This window comes from Watersipora subatra, chromosome 10 (genome assembly GCF_963576615.1).
Source record: "Watersipora subatra chromosome 10, tzWatSuba1.1, whole genome shotgun sequence".
NCBI classification, from domain to species: Eukaryota; Metazoa; Bryozoa; class Gymnolaemata; order Cheilostomatida; family Watersiporidae; genus Watersipora; species Watersipora subatra.
In genome coordinates, this window is record NC_088717.1 from 10,671,525 (window position 1) to 10,693,072 (window position 21,548).

General features: G+C 34.1%; 3 protein-coding genes across 3 annotated transcripts; all 3 read right to left on the reverse strand.

Annotated features, from left to right (window-relative positions):
• Positions 1 to 449: 449 nt before the first annotated feature.
• On the reverse strand, positions 450 to 2,215 carry LOC137406768 (alpha-(1,3)-fucosyltransferase C-like). Its single transcript, XM_068093381.1, has 2 exons — positions 1,330 to 2,215; positions 450 to 631 (listed from the first exon to the last, which is right to left on the reverse strand). The coding sequence occupies exons 1-2, from the start codon at positions 2,213 to 2,215 to the stop codon at positions 450 to 452; spliced, it is 1,068 nt and encodes a 355-aa protein (XP_067949482.1).
• A 4,825-nt stretch (positions 2,216 to 7,040) lies between these two features.
• On the reverse strand, positions 7,041 to 7,610 carry LOC137406769 (ATP-dependent DNA helicase PIF1-like). Its single transcript, XM_068093382.1, has one exon. The coding sequence runs from the start codon at positions 7,608 to 7,610 to the stop codon at positions 7,041 to 7,043; it is 570 nt and encodes a 189-aa protein (XP_067949483.1).
• An 11,624-nt stretch (positions 7,611 to 19,234) lies between these two features.
• LOC137406770 (3-galactosyl-N-acetylglucosaminide 4-alpha-L-fucosyltransferase FUT3-like) lies at positions 19,235 to 21,050 on the reverse strand. Its single transcript, XM_068093383.1, has 2 exons — positions 20,165 to 21,050; positions 19,235 to 19,416 (listed from the first exon to the last, which is right to left on the reverse strand). Exons 1-2 carry the CDS (start codon positions 21,048 to 21,050, stop codon positions 19,235 to 19,237), a joined length of 1,068 nt encoding a protein of 355 aa, XP_067949484.1.
• Between the last annotated feature and the right edge of the window lie 498 nt (positions 21,051 to 21,548).

Genomic DNA, 21,548 nt, shown 5'->3' on the forward strand with positions numbered 1-21,548 from the left:
AGACTCCAAATGGTTTGCTGATGACCGCAAATTGTCGTAGCAATAGAAACTTATTTCGTCACTGATTAAAAAAACTCACTGATTAGTAGCATAGACCTCATTTGATGATTCATGAAAATCAAATTTGTACCAACGTTGTACAAAGTTCAAACTTTGTATCAAATGTGTACAACATCAGCTTTGTGGTAACAGTATCAGAATAAAACATTTGCTATATAAAGATATGAAGAAATATTTAAATACATACACGCGCATGTAATAGAAATATAAAGTTGTTCATAATATTAATATAGATATATTGAAAAATCAAATGGCTGAGCTGGAAACGACAGTAGGAGGCTAGACGTTGCAAGTCAAACTTTAGTACGGACAGTGAATGCTGAGTGAGAAAGCTATGGTGTAATCTTTGGTAAGAGTGCCATATACTCGCAGGGTTTATTAAAGACAAATTAGGCTGATGAGTTGGTATCAACAGTGAGAGGCAGATAATTACAAGTTAAGTTGTAGTACGGGCAGTACACACTTGGTGAGGAAGCTATTATGCAGTTTTTACTGCTAAACTCGTGGCTTAGATTGTAATTCACTCTTGGTGGTCTTTTGTAAAGAAGCTCACACAAGTAGCCCATAATATCTAAAACAACAGAAGTTGTTGTAACTAAAATCAGACAGAAGGTTTATAGGTTGACTCTCTGTTTCATTGAATAATAATTCAAAGTCTAGAAAGACCAGTAGGTTACTCTATTGCTTGGGTGATTCTGCCTACGCTAACAAGTGTTGCTTATGTTGGAAACTGTCATCTATGCTATAAAATGTAAACTATGCTATTCAATGTAAACCTATTTCATCAGACAGCCCTCATTTCATCAGCCGTCACCTAAACTATCAGATGTTACCTAGACTATTAAATGTATCCTGTGCTATAAAATGTGACCTACGCTAGCAAACGCTACCAATGCTATCAGGTTTCATATAAGCTATCAGATGGAATCTATGCTGCTAGATTTCCCCTATGCTATTAAGTCCCATAATCTCTATCATATGTCACTTATGCTATTTGATGTCATTTATGAATTCATATGCATAAATTGGTCAGGTTAACTTACACATATTTCACCGCATTCAGCGTTTGCGTTGTTTTTTGAACTTTTCTTTTTAATGTTAAGTATGTTTAGGTGGATAGAATAAAACAAATTTTGGGTTTTCCTGTCATCAAGGTATCTGGTCATAAATTAGAACTACAAAGTTTATACATTGATATGCTAGGTATTTGATTTATGGTCCAATGAACCAATGAAATACATGTGAGCAAAAGACAGCAAAAAGACTTACTATCATAAAATGAATATTTAGCTTTGTTCCGTCCTTGACTGTGTACTATGCTATACTCATTTCTCCATTGGTGGTAGTAGTGGAACGCATTGTCATCTTGTGACACGCGCGTCAGGTGCTCAGCAAGTTCTTTAGGAGATGTGAAATTTCTGACGTGTACGAAACTGTTTGGAGGTGCAACAGCTTCATAATCTTTTATAGAAAGACCTCCTAGTACTACAGGAATTGTAGTACCATTCAACGCTAAAACTTTCCATAGTTTCTCTGTAATGTAATCCTTACAAAGGTTGTTTTCAAATGACAGATAGAACATGTAGTCGGCTATTTCAGGGTCCTCCGTGTTGGGGTAAATATTTAGGAGACCTTTGAACCGTCGAAAGCACATTTGTTGGTCTGCGGATGTGAATACATCTATTGATATATGTTTAGACAATTCTGTAACATATTCTTCTCTAGCGCTGTATATTCTATCTTTCTTTTTAGCAGCGGTACAGTGCGATACAAGCCATAGTGCTCTCACTGGCTGCTTATTTAGCTTTGAAGTAAAATATATTGTTCTTTTTGGATGTAGTTTTATGAGTTTTCTACGAAACATGAAAAAGCTACTTTCATCCTCTCTAAGAAATGTGATGCTATAATTGAAAAAACCATCCCATCTAGACAGATCAATCGGATTTAATGAGGTTTGAGGTTCTGAAGCAACAAATGCAGCAAGTTGATGCGGTTGCTTTTTTGGTGGAATTTTGTAGTGTAGAAGAGCTTGATACTTGAACAAGGCTAAGTCAGCGTGAGACGAGTTCTTTACTCCTTTGTAATATCTACACTTGTAACCGTTTTGTCGCACTAGAGTCAATGAGTAGTCTTGATAGAAATCGGATGGCTCCATGATTGTAAGTGATCTCTCTATAGTGTCTACTGTTTCTGATATGTAATGATTGCGCGAAGTGTTTGTTTGGTCAGTGGTTGGTGAGATACTTGGTAACGTCTTCATTATTTCTTTGTAATTGGTTTTGTCTAAAGTAATCAGAAATAAAGTGAAAACAAAGGAACATCAATGGCTCATATATCTGAAAGAGATGTGTTTAGTAGTTAGAAATTGCTACTGTTATTAAAAACACATGCTTGCTGTAATTACAGTAACTGCTCGTGATACAGGCTTATCAGATTTACAACCTTTGTAAAAAAGCTGTTCTTTTTAAGCTTGCTCAAATAAATGTGTTGCATGCCTAGCAGCCATATTTACAGCTTTCGACTAGAAACATTTTACATTCATTTTGATATACATCTATAACTTAAAACTCTAATATGCAGAGTCTTCAATAGATGTTCTACTGTATATACACAAACATGCACATACACATATATAAATATATATGTATTTATATGTTAATATATATATATATATATATATATATATATACAAATATATATGTATACTAATATATTATCTTTTATATGTTTAGATATATTTATATACACATATTTAAGTATATAGAGTTAAACATTTACGTGATAACAAGTGACATATTAGTTATATATCTCAGATATTTGTTTAACATTCAACCGGATTACTAGCAGTATTAAAAAGGCAATTAGTGATACCCTACTGCAAATACATCTCAGATGTCCATTCAACAAACAAGTAATGTTATAAACTCACCATAGGATATTTTGTCTTTATTTACTATAATCCAGCTATAATAGTAGTAAATAGTAGCAGTCACTACGACTACTAGACCAACGAAGGTCAACCGATAGTACTTCATATCCAGGCTTCTCTTTCACAACTGTAACTGAAGTAATGTTCAATGGCGCCTAAGTGCCATCCTATTTGAACAAGGCCTGAGTATTTGTTCTGATGTACTTTTTATTCATTGGGGGATGTTTTAATACGTACAAGATCCAGTGGGCAGTGCTTTTATAATGTTTTTATGAATAACATAAGGCTAACTGAGGTACAGCGGATAAGCCAGAACAAATTTATATAAAATAGCGCAGTGTAATGTGTGTGCTTTTAGTAATTGCAACTAAAGCAGTTAGCAATTTTACTAAGAGAGACCTTTGAAAGTTCTTTGCTGCATGTTACTCATTACGTTTTACAGCATTTTATTAAGTTTGCTTTGTGTAAAATTGAGTCTGATGGTTTTGCTTTAAATTCGCAATGTAGTATTCTTATGAACGCTTATCATTTTTTTCGTAAAAATATAAACAATACAGCTATTGGCTTCACTATGGAGCCAACCAGTGAACCTTATTTAAAGGTTTTTGTGGCAGATAGCACTTTGCAAGGTAGTTTAGCTTAGCTTCTGCTATGAATAAACAAATATCCTGCAATAACTAAATTTTTATACAAACACTGTCAGTGTTGCCAGGGAACAGAAAATTTGAATATTTATCGTGGTTTAGCCCACAATACAGGTTTTGAATGCATCTTGCTTTGAAACCTTCAACACATAAAAGCTATAATGCGCAATGTAAATGATCTGTGCTTTGTTAAAGAACATCCAACTTTTTTATATCAGCAATAAGGGGTATATTTGACTTTATTTTATATCAGCAATAAGGGGTATATTTCACTTTATTTTATGTCAGCAATAAGGGGTATATTTGACTTTATTTTCCAGACTCTCTTTGACCTGCTGACCTACATCTACATGCATGTTATAGTTGAGATTTGCTGTTCATTTTCTTTTTGAATCCAGATTTGAGAAAACCTAATTTTTGCTTTTGAGAATTCTATTTAGTACAAACTGCTTTTACTTTGGTACAAACATATTTCACCACGGTACAAACTGATTTCACTTTGGTACAAACTGATTTCTTTTTGGTACAAACATATTTCACTACGGTACAAATTTATTTCACTTTGGTTCTAACAGACTTCACTTTGGAAAAACTGATTTCACTTTGGTACAAACTTATTTCACTTTGGTGCAAACTGACTTTACTTTGGTAAGAACTGATTTTATTTTGGTACAAATTGATTTCACTTTGGTACAAACTGATTTCACTTTGGTACAAATTAGTTTCAATATTGTACTAACTGATTTTACTTTGGTAGATACGCATAGCATAATATATTTTTCATTATCCATTGTGTTCTAGCGTTAATATAATATTATTTTCTTTTATTCAAAAGTAGTGTCAACAAATAATGAAAATTTTTGTTTCTTTCTCAAGTTTTCTTTCAGTCATGTCATTCGAGATTTCTTAAACAGGTGATTAAAGTATTATGCATGGCTACAGTTTGCCATCCAAATGATTGCAGCCTGTTTATCTGCACATAGAGATTAGTGTAAAAACTGCAGTGGGTCCTCCCATGACAGTTGAAGCGGGTAGAATCATATTGTACTAGTCATCGACCTATTAACTGTACAATATATAGAACTTTTAACTATATAAGACATAGACATATTAAGTATAGTTAATAGGTCTATGGTACTAGTCCAGCAAGTTGTTGCCCAGTCAAAGCCTTTTTTGTCCATTAGCATATGAGCTACCGCTGTTCATAAAAAAGTGTTCGACAGTTGTATTGTCATAAGGCTGCTGAATGCTATAGACAGGTTTAAATGTTTTGTAAACAATAAAACTTGATAGGATAAAGCCGTTTAGAGGAACATTCCCATGCATCTGCTCATTTTTGACACAGTGGCGATTAGGCTAGCATTTGATAACTACTTTTAATAAAACCTTTATTTGAATGTCATGGCGTGCTATTTCTCAATCAATCTTTTATGATGGTATTTAATTAGAAGTGACACTCAATAAAATGGTGACGTTCAATTTTTCAACTAACTGCTCAGGATTTTGAAAAGGTTACAGTTCATTTAACAAATAACAAACAATAACATAACACTCAATATAACACTCAACATAACACCCAACATACAGTTATAATATATGTATAAGATAATTTAACAAACAAAAAACAATAAAGTAACAACCAACATGAAATTATAAGACAAGAAATGTGATAAAAGACATATAATACAAAATTACATGGTGATTACTGGTATGTAATAAAATGTTGATGTTGAGAATTAAATGATACATTGCTACTGCAGCGGTTCTGGTCATTGTTTAGAACTTGCTCATCAGCGTCGAATAGTTGAATGTCACTTTTATTGGTAATGACAGCATTAACCTGCGCTTGTTAAAGACATTCCGGTTCAGTATTAATTGGGCGTCTGACCTGAAACGATGAACCTTGTTATTATCAGAGCTGTCTAAAGTGTTGGTCAGCCCATGTCGACAAGTCCCATGTTTCAACATGTCTGCCAAAGTTTGTAGGAGCGCTTTAATTGAATGCCAAGACCTCAATGTAGTAGGCTCAATCTCTAGACACCATGATCCAGGTGTGTTTATTCATGTATTCATTGTATATTGGCCCACAAAACTCAAAGTCCATCCAAATAGAAATTTAGTACAACATGCCTAGCTAGATACCTTTGGTTACTATTTAGCATGAATGTAGGTGTCAATCAAATAATTATAGGTGGCCTTCAAATAAAAGTGGTCTTCAAATAAAGGGTAACGATGTATTTTTCAACCTTTTCTCCTATAGTGCGTTCAAATAGAGGTGGCTATTAAATAAAAGTGGCGTTCAAATACAGGTTTTGCGGTATGTGTATGCTTTAGTGCACTAACAATGCACACTAACAATATGCATATCTGAGGCTAATTGTAGATGCCTGATGCGAATACACACACTGACGCTACTGAATGATGAATCCTTTGTGCAAACATATTGATTACTGCAAAGTTTCATTTGTGTGAAAGTCCTGACATGATTTTGTTAACTTTTTGAATTATAGACAACCTATTTGCGATGCTTCACTTTGCTTGGGACAACCCACTACATCTGTAAATTTATGACTAGCTATGGAAACCGAGTTGCTGAATGCTATAGAAGAGTTTATTCGTTAAAAAAAGAATATTTGAGAAAATGACGCTGTTTTGGGGAGTGAGCATTTAAGGCCTCTTCTCATGCGTTGTTTATTTGTGTTCTGGCTAGGTTATGATATTTGTGTTTATGTCTAAATGTCTGTATAGACAATGAACAAAATGCATAGCTCAGGCTAAGTTTACATATCTGCATCGGCTATGTACACCAAAAACGGAAGCCGGCTACTGGAAAGTCAATTGTTTATAACAACAGATTTATTAATTAAATTAATATTAAATTAAATTTATTATTAATTCATACGACAGTCATGAAACCATTTGGTTAGCATTATTTAAGTGTTGATGACATATTGGCACTGTTTTCCATATTGACATAGACATTGGATTAATATGGTGCTTCTACCAACCATTTGAATCAACAGATTAACCCCCACCAAGTTAGTCAAATGGATAAACTGTCCAGCTTTGTAAATACAGAAAAATTTGTAGTACCGGATTTCTGACACAGCGTCTTCAAAGTCATTTCAATCTTTCTACCCAAATAACAAAAGATTTAAAAAATATATTATTTCTAGAAAATCCCCTGTCATACAGCCTACGACCTGATAATGGAATAAGTGATAATGGAAAAAAGAAATGGCAGTGCTGGTTGTTGAAAAAGTAGTTGTCAGCAGGAATTGGCAGAGTATAGTGTAAATGAAAGTTGTTTGAGTTGTTTTTCAATGAATTTGAGGGAGCACGATTTCAAAAAGGAGCAAATAACAATTTCAACAAATATAGATAAGTTAGATAAGTTCAGCATTTTGTTAAAGGTCACGCAATCTAGTCTCCTCTCTTTTACGTTGTAGGATTTGGTCATTGATAGCTAATCGAGTGATGAGCTCCCTAGCGAAGTTGTTAACAAGTAAGTCATTAATGTTTCGAACTCGAGAGAGAGCAACTAACAATATTCTAGCGGTCATTTCGTGGTGTCCTATATCAATGACAGCCTTAGCCATGGTAAGACCTTGACTCTTGTGTATTGTCAAACCCCATGCTAGATCGAGAGAAATGCCTGTGTGACTAAGAGTGGCATGGCCAGCAGTCCAAGCACGTTTGATAGGTGTAACTGGAAAACTGTTGGGGTGTTCGGGAAGAAACGTTGGACCAGTATAATCTAGAAATATGCAGACAACGAAAGCAGGTAATGCAGGTGGACCTTGATTTGCACAGTATATAATACGCAAGACAGTACCAATTGAACCATTGACTAATCCCTCCTCAACCCAAAGATTTGCTCTAAGCATAACTCGCAAACCGACTGATAGAAATCCAGTGCGTTGAAGACTGCATGCAAGATTAGAAGATGCCAAGTGAGCATTGCGGCCAGCCAGCATGTTTTGATTTAATCTACTTCACACCTCATCTACTACTATCTCAAACCTATGTTTTACAACAATAAAAAAATATTATTAAAGCTGTAAGCCTAACCTACTGTAATGTATGTAATTTAACAACAACAATAAGGAAATATATTTATTATAACACTGAAATGCAAAATTAGAAGTAAAATGGCAAGCTACTGTGTACTATACACAGTTTGAAAGTTGGTTGTGTTGAATGTAGAATGGTTTTGATAGTGATCTTTAACAGAAAGCAAGTATTAGCGTTCACGCGTCTGGAAGTTTTCAGCAAACTGGAGCAAAATAAAACAATGTTCTCGTCATAAAGGGGCATTGTAGTTCGACCCTAGCTTGTACATAAGCTGTAAAGAATTTTGGCTAACGTTTTAAATATTTTAATGAAACCTTTGGTAATTGGACAAAAAAATAGGCTAATAAACTGTGTACCACAATTACGTACCTGTAAATCGGTTTACGCCTCAAACGGTCTACGTTTATTACAGAAATCTTTGGATAAGTTCGATTGCAAGTAAACAATGCCATAGACTGGTGAAATGAGCACGTTTTTCTCATGAAATGCGCACTGCTAAATAGTTCTACTAAATGCCGCATGGCTTTATTGGCGTATCGTAGGCCAATCTTAACTTTTACTAAACCAAGCTTTTCAAGCATTTTGTGGCGATTTTTGGCCAAATTAATCTGTCTATTTGTGTATAATTCAATCAGATGGGTAAGTTTTAAGATACTGTCGACAATTTAAAAAGACTTGGTAACATATTTAAATAGGCGTATATTTGTTTTGTATCGTTATTATACTTTAACGACTCTACAAAACGATAGTTAAATTTGTCGATGAGATTTCGAAACAAGGGTTTGCAACGTTGTTGATGAATAATTTTCGTAAGTTGTGTGCACACGCATTTATCATAAAAACTCTCAAACATCGCTCCGCTCGTTTGGTCGTGGAATAATAATACTTAGAAATTTGATTCAATCATCACTGTCAATTAATTCTCTGGGAGGTCAGACCACTGGCGCACAGTCTATATGTCTTATGTAACTAAATGTCACCTGAATTATCTACCTTTGTTTAGAAAGGTTTTATAAGGCTTTAAAACACAGCTCAATTCATTTTAATTTCTTATCGAAAAATTAACAATGCAATTCCCAAATATTTTGCATTATATGACATGTGATAATTGATTCAAATCACACTTTATTGTGAAACACTACGATTGAGTTTTCAATTCTTTAGCTATCCCAACATTGGTGACTCGATTCAATTATTTTCTCTCCAATAAAAATTCAATTTTTTATTAAATCTAAAAAAAAATTTATGGAAACATGTCAAAATGCCAATAAGTCACAATTTCTAATTTTTCTACATGCTTTAGTTCAGTCTACTAAATGTTTGTATAGCAAATATTAACTAAGTCACTACAAATTTCATTGATTTTTTGGATGGATTTAAGTCGTGCCGAAGACTTTTTTCTCACATACAATCGGTATTTTGCGGTAAGAGCAGAGTGTTTTGTCACATAACACCAATTGAAAATGCTTTGGAGCTAGCAAAAAACTCCTGCACAAGAACCAATGAATTTGAAAAACAAAATAAATGTTTAATGTTTGGAGTTTAGCGCAACCAGCTGCAAAAGAAATGCGCTACGGCTTTTGCATTTTAACCAAAACACAGACTATCTAATATAAAAATGTAGTAGTCTTGGTCCTGTGTTGATGAAATTCACTAGCAGCAATACTTTTAGTCGTTGTTTACAATCTTTTTATTTTCCCTAAACCGGAAATAATAAAAAATGAAGCTACGATTTTATGCCGTGTTTTGTGAGCACGGGAAAAACTGTGTAACTGGTTCAGATTTTGGCAAATCAGAACTTAACTTTTTAAAGTTATTGTGGCAAAACTTTGGGTAAACAGTGTTTTATATAGGCGCAAAGATGAGTCGTTAGAAAGGCATTTCGGTAGAAGGAACGATGTACGCGAGCAGTTATAATGCTTATAAATATGTTATTATTATGCATATATTATTGATGTGCAGGTAAGCCATAAAGTTATACTATATTTGTGCGAGTATATAATTGAATATTAATGTTTATTGACCAATAAAATACACGCACTGATATAGAGATGTTGTAAAAGTGTGTGCAGCTGACAACATGGGACTGAACTGACATCTTCGTTTTAAAGCACATCAAGGTTTTATAAGGATTATCAGGGGTCAGATTTTATAAGGTTTTATAAGGTTTTATCAAGGGTGATAAGGATATCACTGTTTGTCATGAATTTTTTGTCAATGCAGCATTAATAAAGGAAAGGATTGGTGCATTTTGACTCGAGTTGTTTTGCTTAATAAAAGTAGAGAATCAAATCAATTCTTCTATGGGGACACTAAAGACTCGATTCGACTAAGTTCTTACTGGTAGGATGCTCCGAGTCAATACATTTTTACAATAAGTAAAATATACCAAAGATTTGATTCAACTCATTTAATTTGTGATGCAGCCTTAAAGCTTGCTCTAGCAAGCATGTTAGCTTGAGTGCTTTTGCGGTTACCTTTTTCATTAGTCCTCTAAAAGTAAGTATCACCAAGTAAGTTCAGAGATGTTCGAGATTTCTTAAAATTTCCAATCAGGTCGCTTGAAAATGGGTGTTTAGGAGAGTAGTTTTCAAGAATCAAACGTAGTTTTGAAACCAAATAGTTTTAATCAACTGAGGCAGGCATAAGTTATATGTGTGTGATGTTTGAATGAAAATGAATGAAATGTGGACATGCATAGCATTTGCATGGACTAGCGGATATACGCTTAGGGTCTATGCACACAAACCTACAAACCCACTCGCAATGACAAGTAGAATCTATCAATATAGATTAAGTGTTGTCGTACGTGATGCAACATGAATTAAACCTGGGTATTCAGATTTAAAGCCACACGCTCTACCACTGAGCCCATATATCATCCTCCAACTTAAAGAATAATCATGCAGATAGCTATTACACATGACAATCTCTCACTGTGCACTGTACTGCCAGTGTGCTAGTAAAAATATTTACTATAACAAGAACCGTGTCTGTCATTCTGTCTGTCCGAAGCCTCGCTGAAATGGTTAAGAAAAAATTGTCTCGCAATGTAATTGAATTCGGACCCTCAGTTTTGTAGTCTTGCATACAAACCACTACAACAATCGACCGCCTTAACACTTCACAAATTAATTATGCACATAGTGATTATTCATTTTGATTTTAACGATGCGATGCGCAGGACTACCAATTGTACTACTAATAACAGTAATAATAATCAGGCCCGTATTCCTTGAGGCGGCTGGCCGGCTGAGCCGCCCCAACTTTTTAGGGACCTTCCGCGGCTAAGTACAGTCAAACTCGGATAACTCGCCCTCGGATAAAATGTAACATTTTATCTCAAAAACAAGGTTAACGCGAACGGATTTGTTTGGTCCGTTTCCACGCAATGATAAATTGCTTCAGATAACTCGACCTCAACATCATTTATTTGAAAAGTTGTTTGCCCAACGGCTATGGAGACGGTTTTTATAGCTGTAGAATATCACTTTATTCCAAGCCATAAAGACAAACATCAACTTTTAGTAGTTCTTAGGCGTCATTATTATCATCATCAGCGGCAAAATATTCTTGTTAACGACCTTTATAAAGGTTTGCAAAATATCAAGTTTTACCAAACATCCACTTGGCCATGTCCCATCGAAAGCGTGGAAACCTTCGTTTGAATTTAAAATAAAATCGGCAAAATTGATCTTTGTTAAAACGCTCAAAAGAAAAAGATGTCTTTTTTCTGAGTGTTTTAACTGCAGTCATGTTTTGCTTATTTTAATTTAAAAACGTTTCGTCAGTCACATCACCTAAAACAAAACAAATCTCAAAAAATAGAAAAATGTTGATACTTTCTGATAAAGTTTTTTAGAACTTCATATGAGAGGCCTTCTCTTATGTAGGGCTGAGGCCCTACATAAGAGAAACCTGTTGGGGGCTTACACCGCCCCCCTCAACACTCCCAGGTGTTCATAACTAGTCGCCTAACATTAGCCACCCCAACTTGCAACCAGTGATTACAGGCCTAACAATAATAATGTATTAGAGTTTCTAAAGTGTCATAAACAAGCAAAAACTATGTTTTGGCTTGTTTATGATACTTTAATATTCTGAAGTATCATAAACAAGCCAAAACATAGTTTTTGATTGTTTATTACAGTGTAGAAATTCTACATTATATTATTATTATTACTATTATTAGTAGTACAATTTGTTAGTATAATGCTTTAGCACAATTCCTAGTACAATTGTAAGTTACTTGTAAAATTGTCAGTTACTAGTACAATTGTCAATCACTAGTGCAATTGTCAATCACTAGTACATATGTCAATTACTAGTACAATTGTCAATTACTAGTACAATTGTCAATTACTAGTACAATTGTCAATTGTTAGTACAATTGTCAATTACAAATACAATTGCCAATTTGTAGTACAATTAGCATCACCAAACTTTGAAATAAAGTGGCAGTTTAAAAGAGGCTTTAACTAGGCTGACCATCATTCTAGCTATCATATTTTGCAAGTTCACCTGATTTCAATATAGCATTATAATAAATGTCTTTATTCTATTATAATCTCTAAATATCTTTATTTTAATATAATATATAGATAAATATATACATTCTCTAAATTACTGCTCAAAATTTGTACAATAAATCATAGAGAACTACATATTTGAGTTAAGTTAATATTTGCCAATAGTGTAGGGGAAGGCGGGGTACTTTAAGTCAATGCACTTTTTGGAAAAACTATTGTATGTATGGTATTGTCTTTTCTCTCACGTAACAAACATTTGATGGTAGCCGTATTGTTTCCTGTTTCTTCTCTTCAAAGCATATGGTGAGTAATTTATTCTAAATTTAGCCATTTTCTTATTAAAAACTATTTTTGATACATGATATGTGGGAATAGTTTTTTGAACAATGAACTGCAAAGTTATGCCAAACCATTTTTTTCAAGATGTATGGTGAGTATAATAACATCATTGCGTAAATTCATTCAATGTAATACTTTTTTCATGATTTCATTTGTTGTTCGCAATGGAGGCTTTGGGCAATTTGAGCCACTGATAATGGGGTAATTTGTGCCGGCACAACTCACCTTGTGTTTTTACTGTAACATATAACTTTATGTGAAATGTTGTTAATTTACAAATTTTTACTGGTTAACCTCTATTTTTTACCTCACTGCAACTGCTTCAGTAAAATAATGCCACAAAATTACAAAAGAAAGACAATGCGTGCTGTAAAGCTAATACTTACCAATAGCCTATAAACAGGTAAGGAAGAGACAATCTATACACCAAACTAGTACATTGTGATCGTTCAACCTGCTCTCTGTTCTTCATCCAAGTTCAATTCTAGTGCAGCACAGTTTTTTCGTTCCTAGATCCTATCTGCTATAACTGGACATGCAACAAACGACAAACATCTGGCAGATAGCAGACATGCAGCAGACAGTAGATTGCTTTTACTAAAGCCCCACGATGTCGTTGGAAATATTGGATAAATCAATTATGAGGAGACAACTCATATACCAAACTAGCATTGTGAGATTGATAAAATTGTTGTCTGCTCTTCTTTCATGCCAAACCAACTTTTTATGGTGATATAATTTAGCAGGTTATCAGTAGTTTACAAACTACAGCACCTGGTGTATTGAGTTTGTATACTTGCTAGAAATAATTATATTACAGTAGATGGCACCAAGTGCTGGCTGGGTTTAGCCATCCTCATTGCATATGGAGAATAAAAAAACTTAGTGTCCTGCAAACTCATAATGTTTAAAAACATACTTTTTACATAACTACTGCTCATCATTTGACTGGTTGAACCTAACTGCTAAACGCCTGACTGTGAAAGCGTAGAGCAGACAACTTCAACTCATTTTGGTACTGCCTGTGCACAACTCCCATAATGAATAGGAAAGCGGAGTTTACAATACAAAAATCACTTTTGCTTTTTCAGGTCATAACTTTTATAGCCTGGCCAAAAATTCGGCTTCAAAATACAGTGAAACTCAAATAACTCGCCCTCGGATAGATCGAATACATGGTTAACTCGAACTAATTTGTTTGGTCCGTTCCCATGCAATGATAAATTGCTTTAGATAACTCGACCTTAACTTTGTTAACTCAAACATTTTTTTGCCCAACTGCTACAGAGACGGTTGTTATCGCTTTAGAATATCACTTTATTCCAAGCCATAGATAAACATAAACTTTTAGTAGTTCTTAGGCGTCATTATTACCGCTATCGGTAAAATATTTTTGTTAACAACTTTTTTTAAAGGTTTACGAAAAATCAAATTTTATCAAACATCTGCTTTGGGATAGCCCTTCGAAGCAAAGAGAAGCGAGGTAACCTTCGGATAAACCTTTTAAAAAATCGGCAAAATTGGTTTTTGTTAAAGAGCTCAAAAGAAAAATGTGTTTTTTTCTGAACGTTTCAACTGCGATCAAGTTTTGCCTATTTTAATCTGAAAACGTCCTCGCAATCACATCACCTAAAACAAACAAACAAATATTACGTAATAGGAAAATATTTATACTTTCTGATAAAAATTGTTAAAACATTACATCAGAGGCCCCTTAACTTGCAACAAGCAACCTATCCTTTTGATTTATATATAGTTTGTATATGTACTAATAAATAAATGCACTTGTGACAGTGTTCTTATTACTTGAACGCTCTGATAACTCGAACACTCTCTCTCGGTTCCTTGAAGTTCGAGTTAGCCGAGTTTCACTGTATTTATTTATCAGGAAGAGTACAACTCCTAAATATACTTTCGAGATTGTGAGTCAGCATTCATCAATTGTGAGCTGCAGCATAATGATTCATTTTACTTAACGGTCACTCTGCTGCCTCATGCCAAAGTGAGCTGAAGCAATATGTATGATTAACCAATAATTTATAATTCAAGTGTTTGTTTATTCGGTATTATTTATATTTCACTCACATATTGTCATCAAACCTGCATTTATATCTTCACATTGTGATCCATTCTGATCTTCTGTTACAACTCGCCGATATTATGGCATGTTGTTATATTATAAGTCTATAGAAACGCTGTCTTTAGAGTTGTACTAATTACACAGTTGTAGCTTATTTAAATACAACATATTTTTTCTAGTAAGACAGTAGTCACGTTGTAAAAGAGTTGTCAGTTAACTTTGCCTTGTTTGGTAAGAAAGAAAGAGCATTGTGGGTATTGCCTCATAAAGACTAGCTATGCAACAGCCCTTGAAACTAAAATAGATTCCTTTAAATGACCAACAAGAAATGAACATTTAAGTCTGACATAGCTAAGAAAGCTGATATCTTTATCTCCTTGCTAAATAGTTAAAATTATATTTGCAACCCAATATTGTTGTACAATTAACTAAAATTAAGGCTCGATAACCAAAATAAATTTTGTTAAATCAATTGATAAAAATTGAGTACCTAAAGAATTGAGCAGATATAGAACACTAACTTATTACATTGTCATCTATATAAACTGCTAACACTGATACCATAGGCTGAGACTACAAAAGGTTTCGAAGTACAACAATTATGTGTTGAATAGGCTAAGTGATGCAACAATATATTTGCTAAACTCACTGCTTTATCTTTCATAACATCTGATATGCTAAAGCCTTTAGATAAACTGCTTAGGTGAATACATCATGCATAAAGCAGTACGGCAAAAATGAACATGTAGTCATCTTCAATAAAAAAAAACTGTTTACATTTCAGTGCAGGGTTTACTATTAATAGGCTAAAAGTATAAAAAACTCGCACAAATTTTTAGTAGCTTTTATCCAAAAGTATAAATATTTTTCTCGCTTGCGATTGTTTTGAATGCTTGAAGTGATCTGATTCCCAGAATGTTTTAACATTCAAAACTGACTAAACTTGAGAGCAATGAAAATGCTTAGAGCAAGTGAAAATGTAATTATCACATCCATAGTAGCGGAGAACAGATAAAATAGAAATGTGCAGCTTTAACATACCGCTGCAAATTGAACTCAAAAGTCAAAATCAACTACTGCAGCGATAGCAACTAGTGGCGTAAGTTTGCATGTGTTTTCTATCCGAGCATTTAGACAGCAACAAAGTTTTGTGGATTTTAATTTAAAAACAAACTAAATTAATTTTAATTTATTATTTTAAAACAAATATTTAAAACACACTATCTGTTTAAAACTTAAAATACAACCAGTAATCTTATGTGTGTTTTCTGAGTACTATCAGCCATACACTTCTATCTTATGCAACCTCAACTTGGCTTCAAGTCTAACAGCAGTTACCCTGAGAAATCTCCCATAGAGTATTTCAGTGCACGACATGGTAAAATCATCGGGAGGCTGACCTTCATTGTAAGCACGCAAATACTCATCACCTTTTCAGTCAAGTCACTCTTTATTTGATCTCCAGCTTCACTAAAGCCAGCTTGAATCAGTAATTTGGCTTGGAAGATGCGGAGTACCGAGCTCTGAGCGACTGAGGTCAAATGATGGTCTCAGGTGGCCACCTTACTTAATCTTTGAATGGCTCTGCGGTAGAAGGCAGAAAACCGTAATCAAGCTGACTGCCGGAAGCTTTTGTTTGATGCACTGCGGGCTCGATTCGGTCTCTTTCCCATTTAGGCTTTCTGCAAGCTGAGTATCCTGAGGAGAACCAATGCAACTATTCTCGAGGAGAACATGAGCCAAATGGAACAGCTAGTCTGAGTGACATACAGACACTTGCCAGATTCCTGCTGATAGATATATCTGTGAGATTCCGATACAGATTTATCCTTTAATTCATTAGCTCTGTTTGAAATCTCTAATGACCTAGATAATGAACTTAGCTGTTAATTTATGGATTTTGGTCTAAGGTGCTGTAAGGACAATCTTGTCTAAAATAAACGGTGACTGGAAGGCATTGGTGGAATGTTTCATGATTAAAGGAAAATGTTTTAATCTTTGTGCCATGAACAATGTAAATGCTTTCTTTAATGTTAAATAAGCAAAGCCAACTGAAAAAAATGTCAGTGGTTAATCAGATCACACCTAATTACTAAAAAAATAATGAAAATATCCGTTTAGATGTGAATTAGCTTTTGGTCAAAATATAAAAAATTCACAACACTTTAGCAAATGTCGACTAAATTTGTAATAAAATAAAATACAAATTTAAAAAGCAAGTTCAAATAATATAAAAATAAAGGCAGATATAGAAACAGCTAAATATGCAATAAAAGCAAGCAAAAAGTTTCCTGACCTAATCTACTCACAGAAAAAGGTCAGTCTTTGCAATTCAATTCAACAAACTCATCAACTATAATATTTCCCGTAGTTCAGGGCAGACAATCCCAGTTTTGTGAAATAAACATTCTAACATGCTTTTATTTTTTGTGATTTAAATTGCAGCTGATCAAATGGATACTGATAGAATACTTGTGAATGACATCAAGGCCAGACTGAGCATAAATGTGAGATACAGTGAGATTAAATAAATGCAATACAATAAGGATAAATGATATCTTGAGGCTAAACGACAAATAATGAAGGATATTCAAAACGTTTTTCATAACTACTGAGTTCAAAGTGTTAAGCAAAGATTAAATGCACAGAGGACAATGAAATAAAAAACAGAAGAAATACCAAAGTGCTGTTCAAATTTAATAAAACAGTATTAAAAGCACAAGAGACAAAGAAAGTCATTGTAATATAATCTGTTGCAGTCATAGAACAGCTAAAAAAGATAGAAACCGAAAAAATACAGAATAAGGAACAAAGAAGTAAATGCAACGACGGATGCTGATAAACTTAGTTCACTTGCGAAACGTGAAAGTGGGAACACCACTACAAGTAACTAGTTACTCAAAAGGAAAGAGTGAACTTTGTACAATTATCTGATGCAAAGATACTCACATAGTTCAAGTGTTTAGTATTTTTAGGAAGAATGAGTGTAAAACATAGACCAAAGTATAACAAAAACAAACAAAGGATAAAATACAGTAGAAGCCAATCTATGGCGAGTATGGCGCGAGAGTCAATGAGGCAGGTTACAGACTCATTGTAATGGTTGGTGAATAAAAACTAAAAAAGACTAAAGACTAAAAAAGGGAAACCAAAAATGGTCGACGGCAACTAACGATCGGGTTTCATCAACTCACAATCAAAAGTAAAAATTATTGGATTTAAAAGAACAATTGAATGTAGAATTAGTAACAAGTGGGGTGAGAGTATGAGGTAAAATCTTAGTGAGGGTAGAAAGCTACCTTAGCTCAACTATTAACTTCAATCATGAACTGAAAGCTATGTAGAATCGATGAGTTCAAGGTCACATGAAAAGTGACAGCTATGATGTAAATTGGGTACTTAAAACAGGAGTTCAAAACTCTTTTAATCTCCATTGTAGTAGTGTAGTATAGAGTCTGAAAATTATTAACACAACTGCACCAGGAAACAAGAAAGTGAACAGAAAAGAAGAGTAAATAGAAAGGTATCAAGATCTCATGCTGTCTCATGTCAAAAGTTAACCATGTTAAGAACAAAAGCAATCTTTACTATAATAAGAGTCGTATCTGTCTGTCCTTCCCTCTGTCTATCTGTCTGTCCGCTTGAAGCTATGACTGCATGTTGGAAAATATTGCATAGTACAAGATTTTACATCATGAGTTGAACTAAGCAGCCAGAGCTCTACTATCTGCACCAGTTGACAAGACCTCAAAATAAGACCTCACCATACTAATAGGGTACTAGCTGGGATACTGGAAAGGGTTGCTGCACTGTTGACTATAGGCTCTTTGCCAGAAAAAGCTGATCTATATCACATAGATTTGCAAACATGCGGAGAATACTATTCATCTATATTTGATCACTAGAGTTGAACAGAAATATTTATCATCTACACATGCTGAAAAATTCATACAATCATGATAATCTTAACCGTGTTATATTAATAATAAAATGAAATTTAATTCAATATTCATTATTTCTACAGCTAACTGACTATTGGCAAAAAAACTGACACAACACAATACTCTGGAACAATGGTTAATAAAAAAATGTTAATTGATACTTTTTCTCCAATTAGACTTGGCAGAATTGGTGACAATGGCAATTACTGAACTCAAAATACTTTGTTGATGACTGAAAATTGTAGTAACACAATAGACACTCATTTTCTCATTGACTTAAAAAGACAACTGATTTGCAGCATGGACCTAATTTGATTGGTTTATAAAAATCTAATTTTTAAAAACTGCAATATCAGCTTTGTGGCAATAGTAATAGAAAAAAACAATTGCTTTATCAGGATATGAAGCTATGTCCAAATTAAAAGAAATATATAAGAATATACATGTAATAGGAATATAAAATATTCATAATATAAATATGGAGAAATAGAGAAATCAAATGGGTAAGCTGGCGATGGTAGTAAGAGGCTAGCCATTGCATGTCAAGTTTTAGTACGTACAGTAAATGCTGAGTGAGAAAGCTATGGTGCAATATTTGGTAAGAGTGCCATACACTCATCGGATTTTCTGAGAACAAATCAAGCTGTTGAGTTGGCATCAACAATAGGAGGCAGAGAATTACAAGTTAAGTTGTAGTATGGGCAGTATACACTTGGCGAGGAAGCTATGAGGCAGTTTTTACTGCTAAGGTCATTGCTTAGGTTGTAATTTACTCTTGGTGGTCTTTTGTGAAGAAGCTCACACAAGTAGCCAATTATATCTAAAACAACAGAAGCTGTAGTAACTAAAATTAGACAGGAGGTTTATAGTTTTACTTTCACTTTTATTGAGTAATATTTTAAACTCTGGAAAAAACCGGCAGTTTACTTTATTGCTGTGGTGAGTCTGCCTAAGCTAACAGATGTTGCTTTTGCTGGAAATTGTCATCTATGCTATAATATGTCACCTACATTATAATATGTCATCTGTGCTATAATGTGTCAACTACATATATGGTATCCGGTGTCACCCTTGTCAGTAGATGGCCCTTATTTCTTCAGATTTCACCTAAGCTATCTGGTGTTACCTCGGCTGTTATGTGCAACCTGTGCTATGAAATGTGACCTATGCTAGCAAATGCTACCAATGCTATCATGTTTCATACAAGCTATGAGATGTAACCTATGCTACCACATGTTCCCTATGCTATTAATTATCATAATTGCTATTAGATGTCATTTATAGATTCATACGCATGAGTTGGTCAAGTTAACTTACAATATATCAAATGATATATCATATAGACATATATTACAACATTCAGCATTTGCCTTGCTTTGCGAAATTTTCTTTTTATGTTAAAAAGGTTTAGGTTGATATAATTAGACAAGTTTTTGGTTTTTCTGTCATTAATCTGTCCGGTCATAAATTAGAAATACAGATTTTATACATTTACGTTCTTGGTATTTGATTTATGATCTAATGAGCCAATTTAATACATGTGAGCACAGGTCAGCAAAAAGACTTACTATCATAAAATGAATATTTAGTTTTGTTCCATCCTTGACTGTGTACTACGCTATACTCATTTCTCCATTGGTGGTAGTAGTGGAAAGCGTTGTCATCTTGTGACACATGCGCCAGGTGCTCAGCAAGTTCTTTGGGAGATGTAAAATTTCTGACATGTACAAAACTGTTTGGAGGTGCAACAGCTTCATAATCTTTTATAGAAAGACCTCCTAGTACTACAGGAATTGTAGTACCATTCAACTCTAAAACTTTCCATAGTTTCTCTGTAATGTAATCCTTACAAAGGTTGTTTTCAAATGACAGATAGAACATGTAGTCGGCTATCTCAGGGTCCTTCGTATTGGAGTGAATATTTAGAAGACCTTTAAACCGTTGAAAGCAAACTTGTTTGTCTGCGGATGTGAATACGTCTATTGATATATGTTTAGACAATTCTATAACATATTCTTCTCTAGCGCTGTATATTCTATTATGCTTTTTAGCAGCGGTACAGTGTGATACAAACCATAGTGCTTTCACTGGCTTCCTCATTAGCGTTGAAGCAAAATGTATTGTTCTTGTTGGATGTAGTTTTATGAGTTTTCTACGAAACATGGAAAAGCTACCTTCATCTTCTCTAAGAAATGTAATGCTATAATTGAAAAATCCATCCCATTTAGACAGATCAGTCGGATTTAATGTCGTTTGAGGTTCTGAAGCAACAAATGCTGCAAGTTGTTGCGGTTCCTTTTTTGGTGGACTTTTGTAGTGTAGAAGACCTTGATACCTGAACAGGGCTAAGTCAGCATGAGTAGAGTTATTTACTCCTCTATAATATCTACACTGGTAACCGTTTTTTTGCACTGAAGTCAATGAGTAGTCTTGATAGAAATCGGAAGTCTCCATGATTGTAGGTAACTTCCCCACAGTGTCTACTGTCTTTGATATGTAATGATTGCGTGAAGTGTTTGTTTGGTAAGTTGTTGGTGAGATACTTAGTGACACCTTCACACTTTCTTTGAGGCAGATTTTGTCTAAAATCAGTAGACATAAAGTGAAAATCAACAGAAATAAAGTGAAAATCAAAGAACACTAACAGTTCATACATTTTATAGAGACATGTTCAGTAGTTAGAAACAGCTACTATTGATGAAAACACTGGCTTGCTGTAATTACAGTAACTGGCCGTGATACAGGCTCATCAGATTTATAACTTCTTGGAGAAAGTAATTTTTTTCAGCTTTCATAGTTAGGTGTGTTGCATGACTGGCAGCAATGTTTACAGCCTTCAACTAAATAAAGTGTACATACATCTTGATATACATTTGTAACTTCAAATTTTCATATTTGGAGTCTTTGATAGATATTCCACTGTATATACGCGCATACACGCACTTATACCCT